The sequence below is a fragment of the Ornithodoros turicata genome, chromosome 1 (assembly GCF_037126465.1).
Source record: "Ornithodoros turicata isolate Travis chromosome 1, ASM3712646v1, whole genome shotgun sequence".
NCBI lineage: Eukaryota > Metazoa > Arthropoda > Arachnida > Ixodida > Argasidae > Ornithodoros > Ornithodoros turicata.
This window is the reverse complement of record NC_088201.1, coordinates 162728575-162745843: the sequence shown is the minus strand read 5'-3', so window position 1 is coordinate 162745843 and position 17269 is coordinate 162728575. Positions and strand designations below refer to the sequence as shown.

Here is a 17269-nt window from a genome sequence, read left to right as displayed (position 1 = left end):
TTCATCGACATCATGACATCGATATATATATATATATATTTTTAATTTGCAGACAGGTCGCATCTGCCATTAGGACTGTAATGCTATAGTCGTGCATGTAACACTTGATTGATGTGAATTTGATGTTTTCTTCTTTTAACGCGGTGCGACATTATTCACACCATGGTTGTTGATGGGTGCCATCAAAATAACAATGTATGTTCATTGAATTATCATGAGTGAAAATGACGCTATCGCTAATGTATTTAATAAATACTTTGGTGATATCGCAGAGTACGCGAAATGTGACAATTTGGATCGCCACCTCACAAAAGGAGTAGGATAACTGTACTGGAAACATTCATGAGGTCCTGCACGTTTTGTGGTGCAAATGTTTTCTTGAGAGATATAAGCTTGGCTGTCAAACATGTAAGTTTATTGCAGTACTTGTCCTACAGGACTTTTCGTACCATAAAGCAAAAGATGTTCATAGGTGACGTATTATGCTCCGATAATATATTGTACATCACATCGTATCATAATACAAAGCACAAAGGTTGCAACAATGCAACCTTTTGAAAAAATGGAAAAAATGTTTTACTAACGTGGACAGTATAGCCGTTGGGAGCCACGACAGAAAATATTGTCCCAAACGCAATCGACGGGTCCTATACTATGCAGGGGTCTTGCAGGAAACACTCCAAGCAATTCTGCGCAGGCAATTCACGATGGTATTCCAAACGTAAGCGAGAATCATTTTCGGAAGTACTAGAAAATTATTCCGCATTTAACCACTTGGTTATAATACACTAGTATTGCACGGAGGTATATTTTTATACCTGTCGCACGGTTACGTACTCGACTAGTTATATAAAAAAGGGGGGAGGGATCAGAAAAAGCGATGTGGAGCTTCAGCGGCGCAATTTATCAGTATGCCGTCAAGAAAAGTTCCTCTCACGCATTATCGCAGCTCGGGCCAATGTCGCAGCAATGCTTCAAAGTCCTTCCGAAGCTTTCGGAGCTCCTCGTCTTGAATTTTGAGTTCGTTCTTCTGTTTCTCCTCTTCCTTCTGTCGTTCTTGTTTCTCACGACTGCACTCCTCACGCAACTGGCGGATTTCCGCTTCCAGGCTGTTCATTTGCACCTTCATCTCATGCATGCACATCGCGTGATTCTCGAGCGTCAAGTGAGATTCCATTTCGTCATCACCTGCCTTGAATGTGCACCCCAAAGCGGCCATCTTGCAAAGTTTCGGTGTTTTGCGGCAACCGGCGCCATGTTCCTCTAAGCTGCCGCGTCTAATGTTCTCTTGGTTGCAGTACTGACATGTGACCGGATAATCCTGACAGTCCTTAAAGTGACTCCCAATCTCGGAGACGAAATAGTTCCCGTGGCAGAAACGGCACTCCTGGCTACGCCTGGGACACTCAGCGGTCAAGTGTTTTGGCAGGTCGGTGTTGGAGACAATGGAAGAACACTTGTTGGGACACGGCGTCGGGCGTCGAGGGCAGGTGCGAAGGTGGTCCACACAGTTATGAGGGATGGCCGTCTGATACTTGCAGCCAAATATTGAACCAGGACAGAGCAAGAGGCTGCTTCCGTTGCAGCGGGTACATCGGGGCGCTTGCGAAGGTTCCTTGTTCAGTAAGCACTTCTTGCATACGTAATGGTCACAGGTGGTTGCTTTCCAGAGGAACATGGAGGATGCCCCACAATACTCGCACATTCCGAACGAGTCCAGCGACGGCGGGGGACAAAAACGGACGGCAGGCATGTTGGGACGAGATGTTCCTCCGAGTGCGATGGGATGCAAACGCTGCAGGGGCGAGAACAGCTCGAACGATGAACTTTACTGCACGTAATGAAGATATCGGGTTCCCTATGAGGCGACTATGACGGGACTTATGTGGCGTGCTCAAATCGGTGGTGACGCATAGCGCAAGTGCGGTATGGCGATAAGGGCTTCCAAGAAATGGAGTGGCGTCGTATCAGTAGCAACGGTCGCTTAAGTTGTGGGATATGTGTGTAGTGTACTAGTCTTTGATTGTTATTTTCTGGCAAGTACGAGGAGCCTTGTTGAAAGAAGGAGAACGCCAAAAAAAAGGACAGGAAGCTTTCTGATGATATAATTGGATGCCGTGGTGCTTCGCTACAGTGCACGGTAGAGTTTTTTTCGGATCCCCGAAAATTACTCACCGTTGAAGCGCTGAGACCGGACAGTTGCTCACCATCTTCGTCAGCCAGTTGTTACGTAGCGACTTTCCTTGTCGTTCTTTCCGAACGTATCAGCACATACGGAGCACTGCAGTTGCTTATATGTACATAAAAGAAAAACATCAGGGGCCCTATTCTCTCAAACTAATCGACGTCGATTACCGCGTTCTCACCTACGTTCGGCACCAAAGTGATAAAGGCTCAAAAAATGTCTGACTCCTCGAAGATATACCTCACTATTTTGGTCGTGCATTAGTGTCCACAGATCAACATTCAATGTTGTCGCATTGTCATTGTGTTTATCGTTACAAGTATCGTTAGAAGTTCGCACACATGAAATGAATCCGTTTGATTTTTTTTTTATTTTATTTATTTTTTGTTATCGGTGAATGTGGAAACTGAGTTGCAGTGTAGAAAGACGTGAAGGTGTCTATTTTCATACACGAGACACCAAGCGCACGTGCTGACAAAGAAGCTGAGGAACCCAGGAAGGGAAGTGCCAAGGACAATGACAAGGGGATGCATTCCCTCCTAAGCCTTCATCTCTGCGTTGCACATATTTTACTTGTGCTGCTTGTGTCGCTTGCTTGCTGTCCCCGTTCTCGTACTTTATGGTCCGAAACAGTCATTTCGAAGCAACAAATTCATGAGAAATAGGATACCTATTGAGATTAGCCAGGACTCTCAGTTCCACTCTCCGCCTGTACCGGCACGACCAATACAACATATCCCATTCCTAATAAACGATACGAGGAACCTCGCGGTGGACACATAACTGGAAAAGGATATTTCCCGAATTGAAATGCTTTCAGTCGTTCGACCACATCGCTGGCACAGTTTTATCTTTACAGACGAGGAGAAGACTTTGCTCTATCATTCCACGATAGATTAACAGTTTATGATGAGCGCGGACGCGTTACCAAAGGCATGCTGGAACAGCGCACTCATTTTCTTCTTATTTTGCTTTCGTCACTGATCGTCCTCTCCCATTTCGGAGCCAATCAAATCTGCCTTATCTCCTGAAGCGAAAATCTGTCCTGGGGCTTTAAAGGGGCACTAAAGTGCAAAAATATCTCTTGGCGATATAAAAGATCCCGTCAACCTAAGAATAATGAAAAACGATTGCGCCATTTCGAATTAAAACGTGAATGAAGGTGCCGATTTCGAGGTTCCTCTTTCGTTCGTCCGAATCGGCGCAAAACGTCAAGGGTACGTCACCCCCAGCGCATCCAATTATCAAAGCAAACAAGTTGCGGGAACTGCCCATTTCCCCGTTTCTTTGTCCAATCAGCAAAGTGCGAGGGAAGCTCCGACTAGGGTGTGATGCGTAGGGATACACACCTCGCCGGAGCCCGTCTGTAGCAGCGGAAGCTTTCGCTGACACTGCCACACAACACGGAAACAGGCACAGAATGAGGCAGCGTTCATGCGGGGCAACTTTTTTCAGCAACTATGCTGTTGGTCGACCGAAACCGTGAACCTCCAGGAACCTGTGTTGCTCGGCATCGTCCTCCGAGTGAAACTTCGAGAAGTTTTCTTGCACCCGCCAATCTGTGGCGGGAACATTGCCACGTGCTCCCGATGGCGTGATGGTTTCGATGGTTGGTTCATGGGTTCAATTCCTGCAGGGTCAGCTGAGAAGTATTTTTCTTTTTTTTTCTACCAATGCCACACAAACATGTGAATAGCCATATATTGAAGATAATGATGATCTTCTGACGCAAAAAAACAACAACTAAGATTTGGTAAACAGCAGTTGAAAAAAAAAGAAGCCGTCAGTTAGATTCGAACCCACATTTTTCAGTTGCTTGAAGGTGGAGCCGTGTCAGGAGCTACCCAGAGCCGTATATCAAAAGGGAATCTGGTCATTGGCAGGAGTCACAAAAAGAGGGTCGGCCTGTCAATCACAGTTTCGGTCCTGTGATTGGTTTGCTTTTTCCCAAGGGTGTCGCCATGACAACTTACCGCCACCCAAAATGGCGACGAAAAGAAAAGCAGTGAAGCGGGGATTTCGTGACAAAAAATGTTCACAGACTACTTTGATGTTACGCTGCAAATGTACATCCTCATATACGTTTCTTGGAAATCAGTTTCAACTTATGCTCATCCACCAATATCTAACTGAAAATTATGCGTTTTATTGTCGGTGTTAGGCCTAGCGAACACGGCGATCATAATGAAATAATAACAAGAACGGCATTGTGCTGTACAATGTTACACTTAATTCCTGGATTTCATGGATATAAACATTCTTGCCTTTTATATTCCAACTGTTCATGTAGATGTGTTCAAAAATTATACCGCTGACAGAGTGTGTCCCTGGGGGTGGTTCTGCCGGCAGCGGTACAACGACGGAAGCAGACGACAATTCCCGACGTGCCTTACGCTCCCTAGGTGGCGTTAATCAAATTTGCACCAAAAATCGACTAACTTTGCAGATTGCGAGAGGTATCCATTTCAATCCCATCCAATCCACTTGCCACCCAAAATGGCGCTGCCCATGTTGGATACGGGGATAAATAGTGAGGATAGGTTTATTGATAGCGCCCCATATTACAAGACTTCATTGTTCGGAAAGCTTAAAAAGTGGGTGGAGCTTCAGGAATAGGCATGACCCATTAATGGCTGGACTCCCTTTTAATATACGGCTCTGGAGCTACGGAGTGGAACGTGCGAACGCAACCTCGAAGTGGCAGGTGGGAGATTTCGTCATTACGACGTATCCATTCGTCATTTTGACGTCAAACTCCGCATTACACACACCTAACAATCAGCGCGCATCGCGAAATAGCGCGCGCTTGTTATTGTCCCTACGTTGCATTGCGAGTGTATTCGATATAACGAGCATTCAGTACGGACAATACATCCTTCCTGTAGCCCATGAGACGCACAAACACCAACCCCTTTAGTGCCCCTTTAATCTGTGCAAACAGTATCCTTCAAAATGACCATCTTTTTGCAAACCTGCAATGTAGAAGGGACACTGCACTGTATCTGCACTAGTGGCGTAGCCAGACCTCCAAAATAGGGGGGGGGGGCTCGATACGAAAACTCCCCCCCCCCCCCACTGATCCTGGGTGCGACAACGGACATATACGTGTCCACACCGCAAAATGTGGTTGAGAAAAAAAAGAGAAAAAGAACGCAAGTAATTTATTTGGACGTTCACAATACGATTACATATATAGGCTGTCATGTCCAATAAGGCGGTGTCACGAGATTGTAAGTACTTTGAAAAGCTCAGTTTGAAAACCGTTCACGAGCGCCCCTTAGATAGACGCCATGAACTGCACGCCGCCGATTTGCACGATTTGCGTGGGTCGGGTCGGGTCGTGGCAGGTAAGGCCCCCCCCCCCTAGCCCCCCCTAGCCCCCCCTAGCCCCCCTAGCCCCCCCTAGCCCCCCCGTGGCTACGCCAATGATCTGCACTTACATACGTAAAACACATTCCTGTGACTGAGAAGATATGATGCTGAAAGCATTTTGTGGTGGTGCGTGCGTTGTTGGCCTCACAAATGCGGGCGGTGTCACGACTGTGACCCAGCATTAAGATGACATGAGGTGACGCTGACGCCCAACGATGAGGATAGGAAGCTATCAGATCCGACTGACATTTGGCTAAAACCATTTTGTGAACATTAATAGAAGCCGCACCCTGCCTATTCCGGAAAACGCACCGTTTCGAAGGAGCATCGTCCATTCTTAAAACTGGTGGTGGTGGTGATGGTGAAAGGGCTTGCTTAAAACTGGACTTCGCCGCACAGCATGCAGCTGGCAAACCATTATCATGAATGGCATCGTTCTATCCCTGATCTCTTGCAAATGGGAGGCGTATGCCTTTTGTAATACGTTAGCATTAGGAATGTCAAGCTGGAAAAAGCTGTATGTAAGTGTGTGTGTGTGTGGCTATGAGCGGCGTACAGACGTGGACAGATGGAGAGAGGACAGCAGGAAGGAGTGGGGGACGGGGGGTTATTATGCGTCCTGGGCCGACTTCAGGGGGAACTGTACCGACATTCGTCTGGAAAGTCTTCGGAAAACCCAAAGTGTGTGTGTGTGTATCCGTGTGTGAGATGGTGAAGCCTCAACGAGGCAGAGGTATAAGTGGACATGTAGAGGGGCATATAAGAAGGTAAATCTAAATGGAGGTAAATGATTTGAAATTGAGGTAGTCAAGGGTAATTAAGAGAAAGAGGTAGGAGTAATTTAAGGTAATTAGAGGTAATTAAAGGCAATTAAAGAAAGTTGAGTTTAAAGGCAATGAATGTAAGATATATGCAAATAAGAAAAAGATTAAATGAGATTGAAGGTTACCGAAGGGAACTACAGGTTACCGGTCGTAATTAAATGTCATTAAAGGTAAGTAACATCAATTAGAGGGGAATTGAGAGTAATTGAAGCAAGCAAATGTATTTAAAGGCAATTAAATGAAATTCAAAATTATCTCGGATAAACTCCGTTTACCTTCGGTAATTACAGGGTAATTGAAAGTAATTGAGGTTAATTAAAGGTTCATTAAATGGAGTTACACATGGTAATTGAAAGTGTCGAACAGCAAGTCAAGTATAGACCGGAGGTGGACAGCAGGAAGTCAGGTTCGATCGGAAGCGGAGAACCGGAAGTCGAGTTGGACCAGAAGTGGACAACCGCAAGTCAAGTTAGACCAGAAGTGCACAACTGGAAGTCGGTTTAGGCCACCACTGAACACTGGAAGTCAAGCATAGACGGGAAGTGTACAACCGGAAGTTGAGTTTTAGCGGAAATGGATACTGAAAGTCAACTATAGATGGGAAGTGGACTACCAGAAGTCAGGTTAGACCGGAAGTGGATACCAGAAGTTAAGTATAGATGGGAAGTGGACAACCGGAAGTCAAGTTAGACCGGGAGTGGCAACCGGAAGTCGGGTTTAGACGGACAATTGGAAGTAAGGTTAGACCGAAAGTTGACAACCGGAAGTAGAGGTGGACCCGAAGTGGATACCGGAAGTCAAGTATAGAGTGGAAGTGGACAACCGGAAGTCAGGTTAGACCTGAAGTGGACAACCGAAAGTTGATTAGGACCGGAAGTATCGACGGGAAGTGGACAACCGGAAGTCGGGTTCAGACCGTCAGTGAACACCCGGAAGTCGGACTTAAACCGGAAAAGGCGCTTAACGCATTTCTGTCGCATTTACCGTTAATCGCCACTTAATTTTTGTGACACTTATGCAGTTACGATGGTTGTCACAAAAAGGCATAGATGATCAATGTAACATTCTGTACAATGGTTGGCCTTCAGCGTGCTTGTGGTGCAGTTATGTTTTTTTTTAATTGCGTGTTAGCGACGCGAAGCAACTGTGACTATGAGCGGCGTACAGATGTGGACAGATGGAGAGGGGACATCAGGAAGGAGTTGGGGGCAGGGCGGTTAGAATGCGTCCTGAATATCCCTGTCAATTTTCGTGGCAAATTTCCGACTTCAGTTGGCAAAAATTTACATAATTAAACTTACGTTACATGGCATTCACATCAGGAGGTGGCAAAAACCTAGTAAGAACAAATGCCGTTGACCGCATGATTCTAGGTGGTGTAGTTTTTTATCATAATTCAATGACACGTTTTCTGCGACACCCTGTATCTACTTGCTGGCTTGCACTGCGGCCTCCACAGGTGGCGCCGTCACCGTGGAACATTGACGGCTCGCCGAGACGCACTGTCAGAGCCGATCCAAGAACGTGTCACTTCCCTACGCCGGGCTGGCGAGTCCCAAGTAGCACGAAACAGCTATACTCGGCTGGGAGTGCACGATCAAATTGTTAGCATATGCTCAACGTGCAGCCATAGAGCATTAGGTATTTTTCCTTTGCATATGTACTTGCTGGCTTACACTGCGGCCTCCACAGGTGGCGTCGTCACCGTGGAACATTGACGGCTCGCCGAGACGCACTGTCAGAGCCGATCCAAGAACGTGTCACTTCCCTACGCCGGGCTGGCGAGTCCCAAGTAGCACGAAACAGCTATACTCGACTGGGAGTGCACGATCAAATTGTTAGCATATGCTCAACGTGCAGCCATAGAACATTAGGTATTTTTCCTTTGTATATGTACTTGCTGGCTTACACTGCGGCCTCCACAGGTGGCGCCGTCACCGTGGAACATTGACGGCTCGCCGAGACGCACTGTCAGAGCCGATCCAAGAACGTGTCACTTCCCTACGCCGGGCTGGCGAGTCCCAAGTAGCACGAAACAGCTATACTCGGCTGGGAGTGCACGATCAAATTGTTAGCATATGCTCAACGTGCAGCCATAGAACATTAGGTATTTTTCCTTTGTATATGTACTTGCTGGCTTACACTGCGGCCTCCACAGGTGGCGTCGTCACCGTGGAACATTGACGGCTCGCCGAGACGCACTGTCAGAGCCGATCCAAGAACGTGTCACTTCCCTACGCCGGGCTGTCGAGTCCCAAGTAGCACGAAACAGCTATACTCGGCTGGGAGTGCACGATCAAATTGTTAGCATATGCTCAACGTGCAGCCATAGAACATTAGGTATTTTTCCTTTGTATATGTACTTGCTGGCTTACACTGCGGCCTCCACAGGTGGCGCCGTCACCGTGGAACATTGACGGCTCGCCGAGACGCACTGTCAGAGCCGATCCAAGAACGTGTCACTTCCCTACGCCGGGCTGGCGAGTCCCAAGTAGCACGAAACAGCTATACTCGGCTGGGAGTGCACGATCAAATTGTTAGCATATGCTCAACGTGCAGCCATAGAACATTAGGTATTTTTCCTTTGTATATGTACTTGCTGGCTTACACTGCGGCCTCCACAGGTGGCGCCGTCACCGTGGAACATTGACGGCTCGGCGAGACGCACTGTCAGAGCCGATCCAAGAACGTGTCACTTCCCTACGCCGGGCTGGCGAGTCCCAAGTAGGACGGAACAGCTGTACTCGGCTGGGAGTGCACGATCAAATTGTTAACATATGCTCATACTGTTGACAACGCAGTTCGTTTCCTGCTTTCTGAGCCCATCGCGTCATCTTTGCGGTACTGGCAGAAACGCAAACACGAACTCCGTGCGCTTTTGACCGTCTGGGGAAAGCGTAAGGCTAGAGCCAGGACCCAGGAATTTAATCGCCTTTGCGATAAAATTCGAGTTGTCAGGAGAGGCGGAACATTAACGATGCAAGCTCAGGAATACCTTAACAGCTTGATTGCCAAACGCAATCTTTTGTTAAGCTCCTCAACCTGCATAGCACGCATGGAAAGATCACGCAGCCGCTCTGTTTCCGGCATTCAGGTATATCGTTTTTTACAACACCGCAAAAAACAGTCGAATACATTCTTCTCCTCGTGTGTTCTTCCAGACGGATCCGAAACGCACGACCCTGCCCAGTTGTTTGAGACCTTCAACGAATATCACTCACGAGATCTTTCCGTAGGATGCCCCCCGTGTGACTTGGAAGACTCCTTCTTTGACATTTTGACAGTGAATATTTTCCCACTACATCACTTGCGGTCTTTCTGTGTGGTGTCGTTCGTTCGTCATTTTATTATCACGAAACTCGACAGACCAGAGCACGGACTGGCGAGTGGTTTAGTTTTATTCAGTTCTAGTTGTCGTTGGTTCGCAGAGCAGCATGAGGATGACGGTTAACTGTGTGTATTCCTGTTATCTACGGAAATACGTAGATGCCTACATTCGTTACGATTTATTGATTTCGCTCGCAAAGGATACAAACGCCACTTCAACACGTCATTGGCGGTGAACATCTTCTTCCGTGCCGGTGAAAAGCAAAGGGTTGGCAGTGTCGCAGAGGATCTCACAGATAAGATATATAACATGTAAGTAAAGATTCACGTTTGATATGACAACGTTTACCTTGTGATACTAGAGAGTTTTAGTTCATCGTACGCTATCGACTTTACGTACGTAAGGGATTGCGTTGATTGTTGATGCCCATAAGAGAAAGGGAGCTTCGCGCATTGCGCAGAACCACCAAAGCTATCTCTTATGTACGCAATATCGATAGCGTACGATGTACTAAATCTCTCTACTGATAGCGCTACTCAGCTCTGCACGCACCCGAAAGGGTCGTACGTACTCAACGCAATTACGTGGCTTGCCTCGCTTTCTTCCCTGGACGTTCCGTTCCCTCCATCGGCCCGTTTTGCTGTTATACCGCGTGACTGCACAGGGTTGGTAACAAACGGAGCAGCTCGGTTGTATTTAGGGGTCAGCAATTCGTCCGCTAACACAGTCCATGACCAGCGGATGACTGCGCCTGTGCGGTGACACTCGGGGATAGGAGAATCTCATTCACGGCACGCCATGTCTGCTCTCTAGAGCCCTCCTATATTAACTCTATTGGGCGAAGTGTGTGTTCCTTCGTCCGTCCTGCATCGTCATCGCCCTCAGACTCAAGGTCATGTTGCCTCTGCCAAGTATTATTTACAATAATAATAATAATCGGGGGTTTATGGGGGTTTACGTCGCGAGACAACTGAAATCATGAGCCACGCCACAGCAGTCGGTCTGTGGGTTCCTTTTGCCCACCCGAGGTTTCTTTAAAGGGACCGAAAAGTGAATATAAACCTGTCGAAACTTTATGTTGAGCAAAAAGCTTGAACCTTCAAAAGTTCAAATATCAAAGAACTCCGGTGAAATAGCTGTAATTTTTCTGTAATCGTATTTTCCATAATTGCATGTCCAGGGACCTAGTAGGAAACCGAGCAGTTTGTCAACAATTGCATCACACCGCGCTATCTGTCGAGGACGCATGTAATACACGTGCTTCCGGTCGCTAATCCGGCAGTGGGCATTTGTGACCACTTTTTACGCCGAGAATGTCGAGCCTCTTGAACATGAGTGCGCTGGAATTCCGCATTCGAGAACTGTCGCTCACAGAACTTCTGTTCGTGCGTTAGCGTGCTGGAAAGTGTGTGCCAATGGTGTGTGCTTTGCAGTAGAAGATTCCTCGTCCAGAGGTTAACCGGAGTCACATTCGTCTTCACCAGTAGCTCATCGTGCCGTGGACATCGACTGCTTTGTGAAATTTCCATGTATCAGGGAGAAGCACTTGTGTAAGCCGAAACAAGGGCTGTTTTTTTCGTCGTGCAGGTGTTCATGTGTGAAATGCAAACCGACGGATACCACGGTTTTTTCTGCCAAGAGGTTGAGAATGCGCGTGGAAAGCGGACAGACAACTGCATCACAACTAACAAATATTTCGAAATACTGTGCCTTGGCACGGAAGTACTGCAAGTGTATTTTACATACATCGAGAAACTGAAGAGCATTGCTACATACCAGCGCCGTGTGGTCTTTACGCGCTACTTGAACGGCAAACTGGACGGAAAACCCTTATTTCTGCAGGTACTTCCGTTATATCACATGTCGGCCATTCACAAGAAGGATATGAAGTGCTCCGAGAAAATACAATAGAAAGTACTCCACTGGATCTCGATCTACGTCGTGCGTGCTATATGGGATGCTTTCCCATCAGTGCGCAGACTTGTAAAAATGTTGATGTCAGCAAATTTTCATTTTTTGCTTACTGTTAGTTTCTCTCGTTGCTTTTTCTTTGCTGTCACAGCATAATTATTAGTTCGTTCCTGGAGGGTTAAGTAACCTGGGGGCTAAGTGATCCTGAGGGTTAAGTAATCTGTATTTGTAGGTTATACTAATGTCTTGCATATATGAGCAGTAAATAAGATAATTTTCATCAGTGTCAGTCAGCTGAACTGTGTTCATAGCCTTTTAATATACTTCTAATTAACCATGGTTCCAAATGCCAATTAATTTTTGAATCAAGATTGGGATTTAACACTTGATTAACTCTGTTTTACTAAAAGGAGTACTTGTAACTGATTCATTATCACGTCACCAACTAACATTTGTAAAGAAGGACTTGAGGGCTAACGTCAAGTATTATCAACCCTTCGGATCTGGGTACAAACTCAACCATGCAGCATTGGTGTGCATAATAGTCAAAAATGGTGAAATAAGCTATCGCATGAGTTCTCTGTTACTGTAATTGAGATGTACTTTTGTAAAATACATCTTAACTGCCCTGCAAACTACAACTGGCTTCAGTGTACACGACAAATGCATCGTAACATTTAATTGAAATATAATATAAGAGCAGAAGCAACATTTTGTCACACATCAAACTATATCTTTCTTTTTTATTGCCAAGGCATTTAGGAAACAGAGTCGGACTTCTTGCCCTCTGATGTTTTGATGTACTTGATAGAGTTGTAAAACCTGCAACAAAATAAACAAGAGAAGTATAAATAGTTTTGTCTTTCCCTTTTGAATTTAACAAGCAAGTTGTATTTCACCATGTGTGCACTTTTGTATGCTCTTGTTGATGAGAAAATTACAGGAACAATGATGCTGCAGATAGATCCAACAATGACCTGTCATCTTCATGAAGATTAGAACTTTTCTTCACGCGTGCTAAGCAAGACAAAAGAAATGGACAATGAAGGCTGTACAAAAACAGAAAATCTCCGTCGACTAAAATTTTATGTATGTGGATGCTACCACATCGTTTAGTTTCCATCCAAAAGTAGGACTAGGCAAGGTTGTTTGCTTGTTGTTGATAAGTTGGCGGCATGTTGATGTGCTATACCGTTATAGCACATCAATATAGACGAGGGGCAAACACAGTAGACAGCGTGATGGCTTCAAACTCTCAATTGAAGATTTATTCAACAGAACAAGAAACTGAAAGCATAAGTAGAAAAAGCATAAGCATGCACATGCAACGCAGGACCACCTTAATCTAGGAGAAGGTAGGATTGAGAGAGCAATAAAGAGAAATGACCGTTGTGTGCGAGATAGGGGAACTCTGCAAATTTAGGACCAATATGATGTAGTCTTGTGTGGCTCACTGCAGGTGCGACGCGCTTTGACCAATTCCAGTACGGGGGCTTCAAATACAATGAACTTTCGCTGTTTCAGTGGGCATTCAAGTGCAGAGGATGCATCTCGAGAAAATTAATTAACGTTCCCTAGTCATAACTGTACCTCAACAGGAAGTAGTCATCTACCCTTCAAAGAAGCTAGTAGTTCTCATCGGCTTCTTCTCCTGCTGTTGGTGTCATACTAATGTTCTGCACCTGCCCAAAGACGCCAAAAATGTCACGAAGTCTGCAACACGTAACAGATCTAGTGATTCTATCTGTGCACTTTGCATACCTGCTTTCAGCTATTTCTGTCATGTCAACTTGAGTGCCTGGATCACACACACGCAGCAGTCTGGCGCCACTTCAACACTGAGAGGCCCCTAAAATCAAATTTGTTGATGTTGACAATGCTGAGTACGGGACAAGTAGGATAACATAAGTTAAATGGAATTGCTATATTATAATGTATACATGCGTGACATCTGCACATACCTAAGAGGTTGTGTTGAACTCGTCACCTAGATGAAGCAAAATCAGTGGTTACTGAATGGCAGATTGCTTCGGACGTCTTCGCAATTCGCCTTCTACGTCATCTTTGTAGTCGTCGGCAGCAAAATGAGCTCAGCACACACGACACGACTGCTGTATCTAACAGCAGAGTGCTTGGAACCACACTCGTTTTCGAGAACTCTCCTTTGGAATCTTGTGGTAGGAAACGCCCGTCGTCGCAGATGAACGAATATGATTTTTGCATCCCCGAACACCAAAACTAGGCCAGTCGGTCTCTCGAATACATGGCACAGCAGCCACAGACATATCATTCACTTCCATTTTCTGATTCGCGCCACCGGCATGACCACCCACGACGTAGACAATAAAACATCAATAAACGCCTAGCAGATGGCGTTGCGGATCGTAGCCCGTAGCGGCGGGAGCGGCGGAGTAGCTGAATGCTTCATTAACGCTTTATTAATGTAGAAACTATGGAAGTGAGCGTCAGTTTTTAAATGGCGTTTAGCTGTAAGATAGTGTGCGTCAACTTTGTTCTCTACAAAGTTAACTCTCACGTGGTAAGGGTTGACCAACCTCTGGGAGCCCTGGACCCAAAACCCAAGTTGCTCTTTTTCGCCGTTCGTCGGCAGCACCGTCCATGTTCCTGCACTCTTCCAAATATTTATACGTAAAAAATATGCCGAACTGAGAAGTAATGCTTTCAGTGTGTCATCAAATAATGATGTTGTGCACGATAATGGGCAAATATATGGGAGTTATTTTTCACTTTTCAGTCCCTTTAACGTGCGATGAACGCTCACACGGACCCCGTATTTAACGTCCCTCAGGAAGACGGCGTGTCTAAGCAACTTGTACCCTGTCACCAAGTTGCTTTCATCCTCCGCCGGGTTCAAACCCGCGATCTCGGCATCAGAAGGCGAACACGCTACCGTCTGAGCCACCGAGGCCGGTGCAGTATTTGGTGGCAGTTTGCACGAATGTATAATGTAGATACTATTTCACTGCAATAGTAAACTATGCAAATAACATTATTTCATGCCTCACGTCATCACCAGCAATGGGGTAGAGTGTCGCTCCTGGTGATGAAATTCCCCATTCATTATCGTGAAATAAATTTGTTGTTGATGTAAGAACAAGTAGAGATGTTACTATATATCGCAAGGTACGCATATTAGACTAATATATGCACTTTAACTGCGAGTCGCTTGCCAGATAGCACACGAATATATCAGTTGCACCCGATTCCACCACGAATTACAGATCTAAGAATAACACCCAACTTCCTCCCCACCCCCGAGTCCTGGATAGGCATTCTGCCCAAAAAAGTCTCACCTACGTAAAGGGATCGTACACCATATACTCGATACTGGCGAGAAACAAAAGGCAGTGTGCAGCAGGCTGACCACATGCTTGCTGTACCGAGATCAGTCTGTATTTTTTGATAGATCGCTTCTTCTTTCCCGGGTGATCAAGAAAAGATCTTCCCGGAACAGCACCGCAAGCGGTACTGCCCCGAAGACCTTGTTATCGGCCGCGCGTTCAAAGACACGGCCCAACCGGGGGCAGACCGCGTTATCAAGGGGCCCTTCTCCAAAAATGAAGGACCGGCTCCCTTTCGCCTCCCTCCACCACGAAAGATCGACCGCGAAAGGGTGACCGCGAGGTAGCTAGTGCTTAGAGGAGTCTGCTACAAGCTTTCCTCCCAAGCCCCATAGCTTTGAGTAGTAGAAATAAAAATTTAGTGGTGATCTTGCGGTAAATGCGAGAGAAATGCGTTAACATGATGCGCCTTTTCCGGTCCATAGTTGGCTCCAGGTACCCACTTCCGGTCTAAACCCGACTTCCAGGTGTCCACTTCCCGTCTATACTTGACTTACGGTATCCACTTCCTGTCCGCCTGGACAGGTTCTCGATATCCGGTCTCCCCTGACTTCTGGTCGTCCACCTCCAGTCTATACGTCACTTCTGACTAAAGACAATTTAATTATCATTTAATTAGCCTCAATTAGTTTGACTTACCCTTAATTTCATTTACTTGCTTTAATTACTGTCACTTTTCTTTAATTGACGTTAGTTACCCTTATTACACTTAATTAACCTCCTGTAACTCGCGTTTACCTTCGCTAATCTTTAATTTCACTTAATCTTTCTCTTAATTACATATATCTGAAATTCGCTACCTTGAAACTCAACTTTTGTTGCTTTAAATGCCCTTAATTAGCAATAATACTTTTAATTGTTCTTACTCTTAATTACTTTGAACTTCTACTGAACTACTTCAATTTACATTTAACCTCTGATATCCCCTTTGCATCCCCCTTTACATATACAGGCTTCGCCAAGATAAACTTCGGGGTTTTGTAACGAAGATAAAACAAATTAGAAGAGTGTCGGAAAGCCAAAGTAGATGTTAGAAGACGTATTACGCCCCAAAATTTTATGTCGACAATGCCGCTTTCTCCGTTTCTCTGTGGATAAATCGTGAAAATTAAAAAATCGCTGCTGCCTAAACGGCTATACCTGTGTTTCAGCTTCTTTCCGTCAGATGACGAAACGGCCGGACGCGGCGTTGCAGAGTACGATTCTGCATTCAGTTCCACTTGTTCAAATTTCGATGTCGTCTGCAACGCCGCGTTCGACCGTTTCGCCATCTGACGGAAAGGAGCTGAAACACAGGTATAGCCGACTAGGCAGCGGCGGTTTTCTAATTTTCACGATTTATCCGCAGAGGAACGGACCAAATGGCAGTATCGACATAAAATTTTGTGGCATAATACATCCTCTAACACCTACTTTAGCTTTCCGACACTGTTCTTATTTGTTTTATCTCCGTTACAAACCCCGAAGTTTATCTTGGCGAACCCTGTATATCTCCTTTACATGTCCCCTTTTATTCCCTTTACATGTCCACTTACACCTGTGTCAGGGTGAGGCTTCAGCATCTAGTACGCAGAGACACCACACATACTATTTGGACTACTTTGACTCTCCCAATGCGAACACATTAAAAATGAAAGCACATAGTAGAATGACAGCAATATTTATTTATGATTATAGCGCTAGTTATATCAATGTGCACATGAATGATGCATCGACCGATGACTCCATGTTCAAGTCCCCTCCTCGTACGGCTCCTGCTTCTCAAGGATGTGCCACCTTGCTTGTTCATGCGATAGTTCAGGCTGACGTGCTGTGCGTAATATTCTGGAATATAAGAACTTTTTGCACTGAGAACGGCACTTCAAAACTAATTGGTCATCTTTAATCAGCAATGTATGTGTTCTTGTTTTGTCCGTACTGCAGCTGGACTTTTATGGTCCTGTGTTTTCAGCTTTTATCTTTTTTGAAAATCGGCGCTAAGAAATCAGGTTCTATCTCAGAACCCGGTAAAACAGGGTAACACCGGGTGATATCTGTTGAAAAAGTAGACTTCCGGGTAGGAAAAAAAAAACAACAACATCAGTGCCCTTATTGATGTCTGAATTGGAACTATTCCAAGTTCATTTAAGGGTTTTACCGGAAGTGACGATGATGCAAATCGGGGGATAAAATCGGGGCGGGGGGATACCGGTTTCACCAGAAAACACAGGGCCCTTGCATGTGTCTCGCGCAAGCCAAAACACTTTATAATAATCAAATGGCATGAATGACAGTGATGACAATAATG

The 17269-nt window shown here is 45.6% G+C and overlaps 1 protein-coding gene across 1 annotated transcript; it reads right to left on the bottom strand.

Moving 5' to 3' along the window:
- Window positions 1-229: 229 nt before the first annotated feature.
- On the bottom strand, window positions 230-1870 carry LOC135372224 (TNF receptor-associated factor 4-like). The gene has a single exon (XM_064605901.1). It carries the CDS (start codon window positions 1751-1753, stop codon window positions 941-943), a length of 813 nt encoding a protein of 270 aa, XP_064461971.1. The 5' UTR covers window positions 1754-1870; the 3' UTR covers window positions 230-940.
- Between the last annotated feature and the right edge of the window lie 15399 nt (window positions 1871-17269).

Excerpts from the sequence above, each read along its gene's own strand:
- LOC135372224 (XM_064605901.1), bottom strand. The coding sequence starts at position 1,753 with ATGCCTGCCGTCCGTTTTTGTCCCCCGCCGTCGCTGGACTCGTTCGGA.